Source organism: Girardinichthys multiradiatus, chromosome 23, assembly GCF_021462225.1.
Source record: "Girardinichthys multiradiatus isolate DD_20200921_A chromosome 23, DD_fGirMul_XY1, whole genome shotgun sequence".
In the NCBI taxonomy this organism is placed as follows: Eukaryota; Metazoa; Chordata; class Actinopteri; order Cyprinodontiformes; family Goodeidae; genus Girardinichthys; species Girardinichthys multiradiatus.
This window is the reverse complement of record NC_061815.1, coordinates 22,703,763-22,720,446: the sequence shown is the minus strand read 5'-3', so window position 1 is coordinate 22,720,446 and position 16,684 is coordinate 22,703,763. Positions and strand designations below refer to the sequence as shown.

Genomic DNA, 16,684 nt, shown 5'->3' with positions numbered 1-16,684 from the left:
AGGACGACGGTTAGTCAACACGCCGGGCATCGCGTCACATCCGGCTTACGTCGACGTCGGAGAGTCAGTCAGTAGCAGTGTGGCATCGGGGTCTTTTCATCTTGTATTCGTCATTAAGAAGAGGTTGAGCAGACTTCAACAAAACGCAAAAAAAAAAAAAAAAAAACGTAATCGCGGCGGTCTGAATGCGATCCAAACAGGTCCGGGCCGTGTGGGTTCTGTGTAAGTCGTAGAAGTTCGAGCTGCAGCCAAAGAACAGGCAGAGCACGTTGTTTCCATTACCTCGTGAAGACACGCTAGCTCCCTTTAGCATTGAAACGTTGCGACCTCGCTGTGAGGATGCCCTGCCACAATCAGCAGCTCAACAGTGACCAGGAGCAGCCGATGAAGCAGGTTCGGTTTGCGAACAGCAGCAATGTGCCTCCGATTCTGAACAGCTCCGAACCGAGTGATGTCCCCACGCAGCCCGACAGCCAGGACAGCCTGGGACCTCAGCTGAAGCTTCTCCCCCTGAACGACCAGATCCGAGAGTTACAGACAATAATCAGAGACAAGTGAGTCCTCCGCTCCTACATCTGAGATTAATCAAGTTAATCATCTCATTTAATCAAGTTTATTAATTTGACCTTTCCAGAGAAACGTTGGTTCTCAAAGAAATTAACTCACTATAAAAGTACAATTACACTCACCGTCGGTTAAAGTGCGATTTTTTTGTGACTTAAAAAAAAATGAGATCATGATAAATCATTTTAAAACTTTTTCCACTTTTAATGTGACATGCCCTGTATAATCCAATCAAAAACGAGCAGTTAAAAGCAAAAATAAACTATTGTAGTTTGAAGTACCTTCTGGTTCAATTTCAGTATCCAGTCTTCACTCTCTGGAAAGTTTCTCCAAATCTGGGGCAAACTCTTGTCCACGATTCTCCACGTCCAGCAGATCTTCATTCAGATTTAGCTATGGACTGGTTAGGCCAAATCCAAAACTTTAATTTGACTTAAGTTGATTTTTGAATAGGGCTGATACAATTAGTTGAATAATCGGTTATACAAACAATCGTCAACTAATTTAGTAATTAAATAATCGTTAACTGGAGTACACAGACTTTAAACTATGCCATTTGCTGAAAGAACCCACTCAGAGCAGTAATTAGGCCAAAATTGTACAGCAAATGTATGCATTTTGTATTTAAGATGAAAAACTTTCTGTGTCTGTAAATCTGCTCTATCCAGACCTCCTCAAGTGGTGCAGTTTTAGCTAAACCTGGTTGAAATTCTGCGCAAAATCTCCTTTTAGGCACCTTTCGCTATCTGATTATTAATAGATTCATCGAAAACATTGTCGAAAGATTAATTGATTAGCAATATAATCATTGGGGAGTGGTGGCTTAGTGGTTAGAACAGGAGGTTTGTGTTCCAGAGGGGACACAAGGGGCCGGGTTCGTATCCCACAGATTGCCACTCTGGGTCCCTGAGCAAGACCCTTAGCCCCAGAATGCTCCCCGGGCGCCGCACAACGGCAGCCCACTGCTCCCTATAAGGGATGGGTTAAATGCAGAGGGTCTAATTTCCCCTCGGGGATCAATAAAGTATCAATTATTATTATTATTATTATTGGTTGCAGCCCTATTTTTGACATAAACTTGTACTCCCTGTGATGGTGAAAAATAGATTCCCTGTTCAGTTTTCTAGTAGTCAACTGAAGGTTTTGGGTGAGAACTAGCTGCTGTTTAGAGCTGTTAATGATTTGATCCACCCTGAGAAATGTCTAGATCCATCTGAGGGAAAGGCATGATGCTGCCACTGCCGTACTTCACTGTGGATTTGGTGTTGTTTTCGGGTTGCTCTCACCTTTTGGAATTATTGCCAAGAAGATTACGTTCGGTGTAGGAGATTTTCTCTGGGCCTTTTATTGTTTTTCTTGACATAAAATACATCTGTCTTTCAGACATATGGAGAATACCGGAAGCTGTCAAATTATGTGTATATATATAAAATGGGTTTTCAAAACAGAAAACCTAATCTGTAGGGATTAGTAACTTTAAAAGGTTCTAACATTTTTATTGTGAGTTCAGAGTTTAATAGTTTTCAAGTGCTCAAAAGGTCTTTTTGTGTTCCATAAATTCATATAACCTCTCCTGAAAAGGGATTAACCTCACTCTGTCTGAGCTGAAATAAAACATTAACGTTGTTAAAGCAGAGGCTGATCTAATGAAGTGCCTGTTAACACTTTCAGGACAACCAGCAGAGGAGATTTTGTTTTCTGTGCGGACCGACTGGTGAGATCACATTTTCTTCAGCAACACAACTGAACTCTGTTTGCTCCTTTCTGAAATTGTTGGTTTGTTTTTACCCCAACAATAGATCAGACTAGTAGTTGAAGAGGGCTTAAATCAGCTTCCCTTCTCAGAGTGCACCGTCACCACTCCCACAGGTGAGAAAGGTCTCAGGTCTGAAGACTTGAGCCGCAACACTGAACCGGTTTCCGTGCTCGGCCACTTTTCTGCAGCCTGAGTCAGAACTGCTTCATTTCTGTCTGTTCTTGCTTCACTTTTTTTCACCCTCAGGGTACATGTATGAAGGTGTCAAGTTCGAAAGAGGCAACTGCGGAGTCAGCATCATGAGGAGTGGTAAGTGAGGCCGACTGCAGCAGAGCTCACTTAGTCTTGCAAATGTGAGGACATTTAATGGGTCTTGCATAAGTTTGTAAATCTCTGCTTCTGTATATCTGCTTGTGCAGATTGTAGATTTGTTACTGCTCATTCTCACGAGCTTAAAAATCTTTTGTTCGCTGAATTTATTTTAATTTGGATCTATAGGCACCTTAAAACTAGCAGCCTATCAGGAAGATACAGAAAAAGATAATTCCTAAAGAGCTATGAAGTGAAAGCTTTGCCTAAAAATGCCGATCAAATAAAAGATGATGTCTCTTTCCTTAACATGTAACTTTTAGATACTTTTTCTGTCCTCGTGTTCCTTCTTCATGCACACTTGGCACAATGTGGTGTCATCGTCAAGTACAAGACAAAGCGGACAATATGTACAAATAAAAACCTTGAAGGACCTTCAGAAAGCCAGTGAACTAATGACAGAGCTGATTTCCTGCAAGCAAATAATAAAGAAACAGTTTAAAACTTTTATTTTGTACTTTATGTCTCTAAAGGTGTGTAGTTAAATCTACAACGATAGAACATGGCCGCTCTAAATCCATTCGGTACCATCTTGTCAGAGCATATCTGAAATGTGTGTATCATCACAGCACGTTTGTTTACAAACATTCATACATATACACTACTCACAAAACGTTAGGAATATTTAGCTTTCGGGTGAAATTTGTGGAAAACATAAAAAGTTCCACAACATTGATATTATATCGTGAAAGTAGGGCATTTCAGTAGAAGCAGCTGATGACACTCGAAGCTCAGTGGCCACCTCCGTCTGAGAACATCCTGTTTGAAGCCTCACAATAACGACGTACTGATCCGTTGTTGGGTGTCGTGTTGGTCTCATGATGTCAGAATGTGAACGGCACAGTGAGGAGGACTGCTTGGATACCAATTCTGATTGGACCAGGAAATGTGTTGGTCAATTCATGGATCAAACACTTGTTGTTAATTTTGCCGATAAGCTCCTTGTTGGAGAACAGCGAGTTGTGTAAAAAGTAGTTGGAAACGTGTTTCAAAGGTTTAAAGAAGGTCACATTAAGGTCACCTGTAAAGGTTATAGTGCATTTTAGGTTCATCCTGAAATTTCACCAGAAAGCCAATTATCCCCAACTTTTTGTGAGTAGTGTATAGAAAATGTTTGCAAACGTGTATATTTCCAAACTTTATTGTCAGAATATCCATCTCTCCATCCATCTATATTTCTGCCATCAGTCTCTCTGGGTGGGTCAACGACGGACTGAGAATTCTGGAGATTTCAGTCTGGCAGAAGTATGGAATTAAGTCATGTAAACGTGTAGGAACCCTACTAACAGAACCATGTTTGGTTTCAACAGGTGAAGCCATGGAGCAGGGTCTCCGGGACTGCTGCCGCTCAATCCGGATCGGAAAGATCCTCATCCAGAGCGACGAGGAAACCCAGAAAGCAAAGGTCTACTACGCAAAGTTTCCCCCGGATGTGTACAGAAGAAAAGTGCTGCTCATGTACCCCATCCTAAGTGAGTAACGGCAGGCTGAACACCCAGCTCCGGTCGCAGGGAAATGTCAAGACGCGTCTAATTTTGTGCAAATGCAAAAAGCTTTTTCTGTATTCATTTATTCTAAGAAATCTCCCTTGAGATGACCTTCACCACCACCAAGTCTGCATTTCCACATCATACAGGACCATACACACTGCTCTGATAATTATAGCTCTCATGGGGAAATTATACGCTGCCTCAGAGTTAGCCACCAGGCTGCTGAATAACATAATGAGGACCAATAAAAATAGGATGCTGATGGTTCTGGTTTCCTGATGTCACAAAGGGCCATACGTCTGCTGGTACTTAAACATGTAAAAGTGACAAAGCTTGGTTTAACGATTTTGTTTTATCACAATGTCGGAACATGAAGTTTAATTAATGTTTCTTTCCTTCAGATGAAGTGACATTGTAACCAGAGAGGTGCAAATCGCACGTCTAACCTTGCATCTGCTGCGTCTGCAGGTACAGGGAACACTGTGATCGAGGCCGTGAGGGTGCTGATAGAACACGGAGTCCAACCCAAGCATATTATTCTCCTCAGCCTCTTCTCCACACCTCATGGTAAACTAGCACACAGCTCACGACCTGGTTTTTCTTCTCGTTTGTGCTTTATCACCACCTCATATGCGTCTGCAGGATTGGCCAATGGTGCTTTCATGGTTTTCGTAAACCTAAGTTTGGAGTTATTTGGTAATTTCTGAATCAGCTCTGTAGTTTCTCTGTTAATGTGGCATTTAATATGGATGTTCAAGAAGGATTTCCAGTCATCTACACTTCATGACCTTTCTTGCTATGGATCTGTTAAAATTTACACTTAAACATAAGATGTATTCAAAGCTGAAGGGCACAATGCTATAAATTCACTCGGCATGCATTTTTTTTGTCCTTTGAGAACTGATCTTTGCACATTTCGATGATTCTGTTTCGTGGTGGTTGGTGGAAAGTGTGAAGATGAGAAAATGTGTGGAAAAGAACAGAGAAATGACACGTAGCAAAAGATCCAACCTGCTGGGACTTCCAGCATTCATACCTCAGTTCCTTCCCAGATTAGTTTCTCTTGATGTTACATTTAAAAACTATTGTAGTTTAGTTCAATGCAGAGATGAGCAGATCAGATCTTTGTGGCTGATTCCAGATCTGTTTTTGTAAAGCTTTGACTAGACCGTGCTAATTTTAGATTTTGATTTCTCTTTAAGAGCAAATCTTTTTTTTTCTGCCACGATGTTATCAGTATAAAACAGTTTTGATTTTTTTTTTTTCCAGTAAAATGAATAATAGAGTGAATTTATAGTGCTTTTCTAGTCATTCCATCCACTCGAAGCACTTTACACTAGAGCTGCATTCACCAAAACGCACACAATACACAGGAAACGTGAAATGTGGTATCGAACCCACAACCTTTTGGCGTGCAAGACAACGACTCATCCCACCGAGCCACAGTGGAAGAAATGATTGACATTTTAAACAGTTTTTAACATCTCCTTTCAGCAGTTAGCGTCACCAGTGAACAGCTGCCTCCTTGTTTATTTCCCTAGAGCAGCGCTTCTCAACCTCCGTCCTCAGCTCCCCTGTTCAATGTGTCAGACGTGTCTGCTCCAGCATGCTCAATTCAAATAACTGCATTACCTCCTCAGCATGCTATCAAGCACTGCAGGAACCTGCTTTCATTCAAGCCCAGATTTTTCTTTTAACCCTACTTTAAATTAGTCTTAATTTTATCACAGTAAAATCCTTACATAAGCTAATTCTCACAGGTTGAAATTTAAGCAGAAAAGTCAATGCTGTATTTCTGAAGCCTTTGAGACATGTTTTCTCTATAATTTGTCACATCTTGTACTTTTGTTAATATTCCACATTTCTATTGCGATGCCCATTTTAAAATATAATCTGTGTACTTCCTCTAGGAGCCATATCCATAATCCAGGAGTTTCCAGACATCACCATCCTGACCACAGAGGTTCACCCGGTGGCTCCGACACATTTTGGACAGAGATACTTTGGCACTGACTAAAACCTGGAGAAAATGATGATTAGCAGTGTTTATGGCATATCTCATGGCGTCCTTGTGTCGTGCAATACTTCAATCAAGTTGTTAAAACTGAAACCTGACGATCAACCCCATTACTGCTATTTTTTGCTTTGTGTGCTTAGACTGTAGAAAGAAAACCACAAAGATTAAAACATGACTCATTTTATTTTGCATTGTATCAAGTGATGGATCAATAAAGATTTTTGTTTGTTTACAGGCAAGATAAATGAAAGTGTATTGAGGTTTTTTTTGTAGGTCTGAAGTGGTTAAAAAAAGGAAGCACCATTCATACTCTAAATACAGTTAAAGAAAAAGGAACCACATGTACTCTAACAAGATTAAATTTCCCTCCTCAATGCAAATAATCTATATATGTATGTATATATATATATATATATATATATAGTTTGATAAAAGCACGCTGCTTTAAAGTTTGCCACAAAATATACAGATACTGCCTGCAGCAGATATAAATCAGAACCAATAAACAGGAAAAAACAAATTTTAACAAATAGACAAGACTATATGATACACTTAACATTTACCCTTAAACTTTACCCACACCTAAAACAAAAATGAATAAAACAATTATTTCTCAGACTGGAGTAACACTGGATATGGGTTAACCAACTGGGAAGCATTTTAAAGTGTCCGGATCCAACAGCATAATTAAGGTTTAGTTACAGAAATTAAGCGTAACAGACAACATCCAGCAATGTTCTTCAAATGGTATTACAATTTTACAAAGATAAAAAAAAAAATCTACATAAAGTAGAAGATCATCATCCACTATCAGCCAGTTGGCAAGGACAGGTTTAATACATTTGCACAGTAACTTGACTGATGATAACTGATATGAGTGAATGAGGGTAATCACAGCAGCCATGTCCAATAAGCACACCCCAGATTTTAGTCACCGGCATTTAAGTCATGATATACAGGATATTACTTCCTACAAAAATAATAAAAATTATATTAAGCTTGTAATAAAACTGATCTGAGCTTAATCAGTGCTTGTTTAGTACGATATGTCTGATCAGATGTGTTATTGACTTTACAGCTCAGACAAACACTTTCCTCAGATTTATGCCCTAATCATTGACACCATGCTTCAACCGGAAAGGATGATGAGGTGGATACATTCTCAAGAGAAAATGTCCCCAAAACACACAGGAATACTTAATGGAAGGCGCAGGTCAATCAGGTGGAAAAAGATCAAACTGACCTCTGCAGGCTTTAGTGTGTGAGTTTTATTACCCACTCCTGCAGAGAAGGATTCATAAGGTGCAATACTGTAAACTCAACCCAGCTGTGAAACAGAGGCATGTAAAAAAGCACTGTAACACACGGACACTTCCAGCTTCCTCAGCAACACCAACAAATCAATAATAAATAACATTTCCATCGTACTGAGGCGATATGTTCCTAAATAAAACCGTTATTGTAATCTGTTTAGAGTTCCTTTGCTCATCATTATGTAAAACTTTAAGGGAAAATTGGCAATATAAGTCCCAATGCAGGTGGTCGTCCACTCACCCTCAGCGTATCCCAACTTCCACATGATCTGGAATGCAAACACCTCATAATGAAGTGTGTGTGTGATGAAAGTCAACATTATCTGTGCGTGTGCAGATTAATCCTCCATCTCAATGGTAACAGAGGGGTCTGCGTCCTCCACTGGAATAAAAGAAAATACATTTTAGTGAACAGATTAGTAACTTTTTCCAAACGTTTTGGCCTAACTAATGGATTTCATAATCAGGAAAGATTGTTTCATTGCATCACCCCTAGGTGACAGAATATCCACACAACAGCTGTGTACTGTGACTGATGGTTTCATTGTTCACATCTACATAAAGTTATAATCAAAAAATACAATGACCACAAAGCTCTTTGAATGATAGGTTACAACTGTATGTCTATTCATGCATATACATGTCTGGGCTTTAGACCCTCCAAACCCACTGGCACAAAGGGTGAAAGAAGAATCATAATCTCAAACCAAATAATTAAGAAAAAACAATCTTTAATTTGAGTACATTTATTTAGTGGTCAAACCAATTTTGCAAAATTGCCTGTGCACCATTTTTTGTTGGCACTCCTGCTGTTAACAGGTTTGAAAATTCCCTTTTAGCAATAAGACCTCTAACATTTCACAAGGTTGGAGCACAGAGAAAGAGGGATCTTTGATGACTCTTCTCTGCAGAACCCCTTCTGTGTCCTCTCTTTTGCTCTCTTCTCAGCTCACCCCAGAGGTTTTCTTTAGATATGATTTAGGTCTGGGGACTCATTTTTGGTTTTCTAGTAGAGTTCACTTGATTTTTGTTCAAATGTGCTGATATTATCTACACTTAATGATGCCATGCACTGTTACAATGATCCCTGGGCTTTTAAAGGGTGATTCTCCACCTTACTAAACAGTGGGCAGCATGTGATTACCTACATATTCCCTTAGTCTCATCTGACCAAAGCACACAGTTCAAGTCCCTTTAGAGTTGAGGAATCTCTTCAAGTTTACATTTGTGATGGTAGGGAAGATTTTTTTTCCTGGCATGTCACCCAAAAAAACTGGTTGGCATGTAGCTCTTGTTATGGAGACTTGGTGACACAGATGCCACTTTATGCTGCAGTCCTCAAAAAGAGCAGAATTTCAGCAGGTTCTTAACATAAAAAGTCTTATTCAATTTTTAAAAATTGAGAACTCGAATGAACTTTTCAGTTTAAGATCCCAAATTATATTTATTTTATTCTTAAATGTGTCTTTTTGCACATTTTATTATTGTCATTTTTTAAACGGGCTGCCTGCATTCATTTCCTCAGTGATTTGTAGTTCTGAATGAGGTGTGTGATGTAATCAGCCACATCTGTGACAAAACTACAAGTCCCACGATGGAAGGATGCAATAAAACCCTGCATATTTTTTCGTGAAATACTGCTTAAACTGAGGCTAGCTCAGAGTACAGTGATGGCAAACAACTGTAAATGTATAGCAGCGTATATAGAGTATACGCATATGTATATAATGACAGATTATACATCTAGGATTGAATACGTTTTTCTTCTTCTACTGTTTCGAACATCCAAATACCTATCAACATTGGAAAATGTAGACATCTGTCTAGGGGTGTATGATCCCACACATGTATTCATTTGGTTTCTGTATGTGTTTAGGTGTACAATCTAAATAGACTATTAGATTATTTCACCTTCTAAAATACCTACTAAGGCTCACAAAGTTGTCTAAGACCTGCTTAAGTAATTAATTAAGTTAAATAGAAGTTATTTGGTAAGGAAATTGTTCATATTATACTGGTCTTTAAAAGATCTAACATTTAACTTAAGGAAACTCACAGAAAGTGTGAGCTTCGGAGATTTCTGTATCTTCCTTTACCTCCCTGCTCCCTGTGCATGGTTGCAACATAAATATGGGTCCTTAGTCAGGCTAGTGACTGTTCGCTACAAGAAACGGGCCTTGTTGTCACGCCATGTTTTCACTCCATGGAAACAGGACGTCAAACAGTTGCTAGAAACTCTTTTTGACTTATATTTATATCAAAAGGGGTTGAGAGTACTAATAATTGTTCCACTGGTGGTTTACTGGGAACTATCATTTATTAATATGGGAACCACTCCTAGGAATATATGTTCTTCATTTTCAGCGAGAGATTTTGTTACAGCGATAAAATCTGAGTTTTTTTTAAAGAGATTTTACAGGGCTTAGTGTTTGGGGCACTGCACAGTCTATGTATCAGTGTTCGGCTATTAAGTCTCATCAGAGGAGATACTGAAAACGATTAAGTAGGGGAAAAAAAAACCTTAAAGAAAAATGTTTTGGTTTGACTTATTCTGCAGCCTAATTAAGTAATAAACACAATAAAATTGAGGGAACTTACCCAGGTCTCCTTCTGACCCATCATCTGACTCATCCCACATGTCCTCGTTAGCTAACAAGAGGTTACGGGATTCAGAGCTCGGACTCCGTAGAGGGAAGTAGTGACCGTTCCCTTGGCTGGGATTGCAACATATAAAAGGGAAATGATTCAGTGTTTTGTTTTTTTGCTTTTACGTGTAGAAGTACTTTTGATTCTGTGATCAACTTCCTATAACCACTCAGGTGACACTATGATTTACATTTTGATCTTTGAGTTTGCTAACCATGTTACTTGATGTTTCTGTGATCTGTCTCGGTCCATGACACTTTTATGTCTTTTACATTTCCACTCTCTAATTACCTTGTGAAAACAGGGATGAACCACAGTTTTCGGTCTTCTCCAAACACATGCAGCAGGTTTTTGTGTAGGCCAAGATTGAACCCGTTTCTGTCGGGCCCACTGACAAACACTGGAGCTGAGAAGGCCTCTAGACAAGGTGAAAAGGAACCGTGGGTCAGAACGTGTTTAATGGCACAATTTAGCTCATTTATTTGGAGTATAAAACCAGAGAAAAAGCTAGATATTCTCTAAAAACAATATGTTAACTCACCTAAAGTGGATTTGTTTTTTGCCACTAGCCAACAGTGGTAACTGAAGAGAAACATGAGACTGACGAAGAACATGAGTGCCACAAACATGAGGAAGAGTATATGGAACTTTGCAGGTTCATTTGGCAGGGCCCCCTGAAGGACAGGAAGAAAAATGAGATCTTAGTTCATGAGAAAACCAGAGGAAAAAAGAAACAACTTTATTTGAACTTTGCAGTGATTACACAGCAAAATATTGAGCAACTGAACAAGAACAATGACACTCACCACCCAGAATTTGAGGAAATACTGAAGGACTGTTGCTGTGATGAATATACAGTATAGCATAGAGTAGGCAAGGAAAAGTAGGAAAAACTTGTAGTTGGAAAAACCAACACAGTTGTTAACCCTGCGAGAAAAATGAGATTTGGGTATCAGGGAACAGTTAGTAAATCCGTGCATTCAATCTATAAAGTACTGGCTAGGTTACAACTTACCAGGGACAGTGATGGTCCATCTTTAAGACGCACCTAGAAAATAAAAATATATTTTTTATCCATCACTTTGAAAGGGTGAATAATCATAAAACGGTACATTAATGTAAATGCTCCTGAATTACTGTCTCATAATGAATGTTCTTCATGAGAATCTTTCCATTTATTCTTCAAATTATTATTTTTTTTACTTTTATATTAAAAAGGGAAAAAGCATTAAATACCTGAATATCAACTTGTTTATTACAAAGATTTCTGACATCTACAGCATCCAGCAAAACTGCCCATACCCCATTAACTCAAAACAAGCAGTCAGATGCCATGGAAAGCATCTGTAAACATCACTTTTCAAGTCTTGCTACAGATTCTCAGTTTGACTTAGGTCTGGACTTTGACTGGACCATTCCAACACACACATATCCTTTAATCTGAATCATTCGATGGCAGATCTGACAAGGCGTTTAGAGTCAATCTCCTGCAGGAAGGCGAACCTCCATCCTAGTCTCAAGTCATTTATAATTTCTAACAGGATTTCGTCCATGATTGTCCTGTACGAAGCTCAGTCCAGCTTCCCATCAGCTCCAGCCAGCTGCCTAGTCCCTTCTGAAGAAAAGCATCCCACAACAGGATGCTGCTATCCCCATGTCAGTTTTCCGCAACACATAGCATTTTGCATGTGGGCCAAAAAATTACAGTTTTGTATTATCTGGCCGAACCACATTCTTCCACATGTCTGCTGCAGGGTTTCAGGCAAACGTTTATGCAAAACTCTATGGCTTTCTTCTTGCTATTGTTATATTAAGGCCAGATTTGCTGAGTACCTCACTAACAACTGTCCTGTTGAAAGATTCTCCTACCTAAGCTGTGGATATCTGCAGCTCGTCAAGTGTTACTATGGGCCTCTTGGATGCTTCTCTGATTAATTCTCTACTTACTCAGCATGTCAGTTTAGGTGGCTGGCCATATCTTGGTAGGTTTGAAGTTGTTTAGTACCGTTTCGATTTTAGATGATGATTGAACAGAGCTCTGTGAGATGTTCAAAGCTTTCAATGTTGTTTTAAACTTCTTCCACAGCTTTCTCCATGACCTGCCTGCTGTGTTCCTTGATCTTTATTATACTGTTTGTTCAGTGATGTCTTCTAACAAACCTCTGATTACTTCACAGAACAGCTGGATTTCTATTAAGATTAGATTCCACACATGTGGACTCCATTTACCAATTACATGACTTTTGAACTAGCTGACTGGATTTTCTTTTGGCATAAATGGGGCTGATGACAAATACATGCCGTATATTTCAGATTTTTTATATGTGAAATATCTTGAAAACCATATAATTTCCTTGAACTTCACAATTACTGCTGTGTTGATCTATGTCACAAAATCCCAATAAAATTATTTTAAAGTTTGTGGTAACAATGTGACTAAATGTGGAAATGTTCAAGGGGTGGGAATACTTTGCAAGGCACTACATATACCTTCTTCTGCCAAAGTAATGCACTGATTGATCCTTGGGATTCTGTTACAAATGAACAGAACAACATTCTCCGAATTATCACAACACCTCCTGGCCATACAATATCTCCTTGTCTGAGAGTAATCTCTCTAGATAAAGGTATTGGGGAGGAAAGAGAAGCTTACGTTTCACAAACGGAGCAGTGGTGACAGCGGTCAGGCTTCAGTACCTGGCAGCGGTCACAGAACCTGATAGCTGGAGACAAGAACATGGACTAGTTCAATGGACGACATCTGAGCTGAGCACACTTCCTTCCACACGTCCTGCTGCCTAGAACGTACTGTTAGTAATCAGCACTAATGAAAGTAATGCATCTGCTGATTACTACTCTGGAGAGCTTGCACCTTATAGCCCTAACCGACTTGTTTTCACCAAACACAGATAGAGGACCACAGCTCACCTCCAGATTGGGCTCGGGTGAAAATGGGTAATTTCTTTGCAATCTCGATGAGGATTTGCTTCTGAGCGTCTGGCCTCTCCTCCATCTCGTATCGTTGCTTGTCTGAGTATGACAGCTGGAACTGAAGAATAAATAAAATGAGATTAACCATATTTCTCACACCACATGACCAATGCCTGTGTGGTAAATTAAAACTCTAGTTTTCAGTCTACCTTTTTGCATGGTGTGGCAGGAGGGCTGAATATGGACTTCCAGTATGTCCAGGAGAACATCCCAAAGCAGACATGAAACACCAGCAGATATACCACTGCACATAAAAACACAGAGATCAACATGAGCTGGATCCTGACAGTTTAAGCTAATAGGAGCAAAATCAGGAAGAGGGGGCTCACCTTTCTCCAGTGTGTTACTGATTGTAACTGTTAAAACGAGAACATTTAAGATTTTTAATAACCACCTGAAATTAGCACTCTTAATTGTTCAGAAGATAAACAACAACTCAAAGCTAACGCAACTAGCCGGGCTGTAGTCAGCTAAGACAAACAATAACACAGTAGTTTCTGTGTGAAACTACAGTTAACCCTGACCTCTCAGAAATGACCGGTAACGTTACACAACTAATAAAAGCAGACATTCAGAGCCACTTCCGCCTTGCTCCGGCTCTCAATAACCTTATTGTTGTTAAGTGCTCATCGGTAATCCGTTTGTGGAGGAAAGAGGTCAAAAAACAGCCGCCATACTTACAAAGACACAGCTCAAACACATAAGCATAATAAGACCAGAGCACAACGGCGGTGATAATGAGGACAGGGATCCAGGAGAAAACCCTCTGACAGCATCTCAAACCTCTGGAGAGAGCCATTTCCAACTGAACTCCGCTCCGCCTCTGCGCTCCATTAACGTTCCTGGCGCTTTATCCATCAGCGACATCTGCGAGCGATTCACTGCCCTGAAAAACTCAGCGCAGCCGAGCACAGGAGGACAGAAACTCAGCAGATCTAACAGCCTCTTTATTGACAGAGTATCTATTTAGGGAGTGCATGTGACGGAGAATAAAACAAGTAGTTATTTAATTTCCGGTCAAAAATACAAAGTATTACTTTGGAATGGGTCTAGACACAGTTTCTATTTGTTGTGGTCATGAAGGGTGTCAGAATATGAAAAAACGGGCCGTTGTTGTTTTTGTTTTTTTAATATATATCTATATAGATGTCTTATCTATATCTAATATCTATACAGCTGTACGGAGGCCCATTTTCAGCAGACATCATTCCTGTGTTCCAGTGGCACATCCTGTTAGCCAATCAAAGTTTATTATGTTAAAGGTTAATGGATCATTTGAAAAGCCTTGTGCAATCATGTTAGTACAGTTGAAAACTACTGTACCCATTAAAGAAGCACTAAAATTGGTCTTGCTTTGGCTAGTTGAGTATCTGGAGCATCAGCATTTGTGCGTTTGATCATAGTCTCAAAATGGGCAGTAAAAAAGAACTTTCTACCAAAACTCGTCAGTCTATTCTTCTTCTGAGGAATGAAGGCTATTCCATGAGAGAAATTACCAAGAAAATGAAGATCTCATACCACGGCGTGTACTTCTCCCTTCAAAGAACAGCGCAAACTGGCTCTAACCAGAATAGGAGAGATGGAAGGCCCCAGCTTCTTTTCTGTCCATAATGCAGTGACCAGCAACAGTTACCAGATCTCAACCCTATTGAGCGGTTGTGGGAGTAGCTTGACTGTAGGGTGCGCAAGAAGAGCCCATCGAGCCACTCCAACTTGTGAGAGGTGAATCAGGAAGCATGGAGTGAAATTTCCTCTGATGACCTCAACAAATTGATGGCTAGGTCTGCAAGGCTGTAACTGCTCCAAATGAAAGATTATTCAATAAAAGGGAATGTTCAAAAGAAGATCAGAAAGATCAGAAATAATAATATATATAAATAAGGGCACCAAAATCTAGATTTGCTTCAAGTAAGTGGCATAAAACTCAATTTATGACAGCAGCAAAACAAAATAATAATATGGTAAATAAAACAATTTAAAGTCAAATTAAAGTTTTCAGGAAGGGTGTTCCACAAGGGAGGTATGATAAAGAAAATTATAAATCAAAGTTGGTTTTTATTATATGAATAGTTTGAGCTCCAATAAAAGTATATTTGATAAATATGCCTAAGACCATTTCTCATTTTAATAGTCATTAAAATTTCTTTAAAATAATTTCTGTAACATCAATACAGATTTTTCCATTTATTGTTGAGAAGAATATAATTAAGTTTCAGCATGCCATTTTTAAATCAAAGTCTAAATAAAAACAGACTTTGTTTTTCAAAAGTGCAGTGCTTCCAGAAATGGGATTTCTTAGTTTTCTATTTGTAATAAATTTGCAACCATCTCAAACAAACTGCTTTTGCATTGTCATAATGGGGTATTGTGCGAAGAATTTTGAGGAAAGAGATTAATTTGATCTCATTCGGAATAAGGGTGTTACGTAACTAAATGTGGAAAAAGTACTGCACTGTGAACACTTCTCGGATGCACCGCAGATGCTTCTTATACATTGTTTTATTATCTTTTAAGAGACAAATGTCTCTGTTTGTATCAGGAAATAAAAAACATCTTGCTGGAATAAAAATGATTTTTAAACATAAATCTGCCAGGGGAATTAATAATTTTGGTAAACAACTCCCCCAAGACATCTACAAGTTAGACATGGTAACTGAAGACATGACTATTCCCTGTGAACACAGCTATTGTATGACCTGCATTAAAGACTTCTAGGATGAAGAGCATCAGAGAGGAATTCACAGCTTGCCTCAGTGCCATAAACCTTTGTATCTACGACTGTCCTGCAGAAAAACATCATGTTATCATCTTAAGTGGAGGATTTGAAGGAGACTGAACTCCATGCTGTGCCAGTTGATCACTGTTATGCTGGATCTGAAGATGTGGCCTCCTGTGATGTCTACACTAGGAGGAAGCTGAACATCCTGTCTGGTGTGTTTAGTTTCTTACTTTGATAATCACTTCCAGCCTCAATATAATGTTGCTCAGTTACCGAAGCACAAACTGGAAGAACCTAACGATAAGCTCCAGGAGAACATCTGCTCTCTTCATGATAAGGAAATGAACATTTCCTGTTATACTCATCAGCAGTGTATCTGTTTCTCTGCATAATGGATGAAGGACTAGCTATAAGAAAAGACTGAAAAGCAGAAGGCGCTCTGCGTGTGTCGACAACAAGTCCAGCAGAGAATCCAGGATCGAGAGAAGAATGCGACGATGCTTCAGCAGGAGGTGGAAGCCTCCAATCTCTCTGCTGATAAAGCAGTGGAGAACGCTGAAAATATCTTCATTGAGCTGACCCATCTAATTCAAAAAGGAAGCTTTGATGTGAAGCGGCAGATCAAATCCCAACAGGAAACTGAAGTGAATTGATTTACTGATCTTCAGGAGAAGCTGGAGCAGGGAGGAAAGAGGAAAGATGCTGAGCTGGAGCAGCTTTAAAACCCAAAGGATAACAACCTGTTTCTCCACAACTACCCCTCACTGTCAGCACTCAGTGAGGCTACACACTCACCAGCATCAGTATCTGTCCTCTGAG

The 16,684-nt window shown here is 39.4% G+C and overlaps 2 protein-coding genes across 2 annotated transcripts; one reads left to right on the top strand and one right to left on the bottom strand.

Moving 5' to 3' along the window:
- The first annotated feature begins 89 nt into the window (after window positions 1-89).
- On the top strand, window positions 90-6,441 carry uprt (uracil phosphoribosyltransferase (FUR1) homolog (S. cerevisiae)). The gene is made up of 7 exons (XM_047353873.1): window positions 90-554; window positions 2,236-2,278; window positions 2,364-2,433; window positions 2,567-2,629; window positions 4,000-4,161; window positions 4,648-4,746; window positions 6,090-6,441. Exons 1-7 carry the CDS (start codon window positions 340-342, stop codon window positions 6,194-6,196), a joined length of 759 nt encoding a protein of 252 aa, XP_047209829.1. The 5' UTR covers window positions 90-339; the 3' UTR covers window positions 6,197-6,441.
- On the bottom strand, window positions 6,361-14,028 carry zdhhc15b (zinc finger DHHC-type palmitoyltransferase 15b). The gene is made up of 11 exons (XM_047353872.1): window positions 13,828-14,028; window positions 13,476-13,502; window positions 13,296-13,390; window positions 13,084-13,204; window positions 12,809-12,878; window positions 11,171-11,203; window positions 10,962-11,082; window positions 10,697-10,829; window positions 10,447-10,573; window positions 10,108-10,223; window positions 6,361-7,891 (listed from the first exon to the last, which is right to left on the bottom strand). The coding sequence occupies exons 1-11, from the start codon at window positions 13,943-13,945 to the stop codon at window positions 7,848-7,850; spliced, it is 1,005 nt and encodes a 334-aa protein (XP_047209828.1). The 5' UTR covers window positions 13,946-14,028; the 3' UTR covers window positions 6,361-7,847.
- Between the last annotated feature and the right edge of the window lie 2,656 nt (window positions 14,029-16,684).

Coding starts and splice junctions, on each gene's coding strand:
- uprt (XM_047353873.1), top strand. CDS start 340: ATGCCCTGCCACAATCAGCAGCTCAACAGTGACCAGGAGCAGCCGATG. Junction 2,630..3,999: donor AGTCAGCATCATGAGGAGTG/GTAAGTGAGGCC, acceptor TGGTTTCAACAG/GTGAAGCCATGGAGCAGGGT. Junction 4,747..6,089: donor CCTCTTCTCCACACCTCATG/GTAAACTAGCAC, acceptor TACTTCCTCTAG/GAGCCATATCCATAATCCAG.
- zdhhc15b (XM_047353872.1), bottom strand. CDS start 13,945: ATGGCTCTCTCCAGAGGTTTGAGATGCTGTCAGAGGGTTTTCTCCTGG. Junction 11,204..12,808: donor CACTGCTCCGTTTGTGAAAC/GTAAGCTTCTCT, acceptor TTTATTTTCTAG/GTGCGTCTTAAAGATGGACC. Junction 11,083..11,170: donor ATGGACCATCACTGTCCCTG/GTAAGTTGTAAC, acceptor TTTTTCTCGCAG/GGTTAACAACTGTGTTGGTT.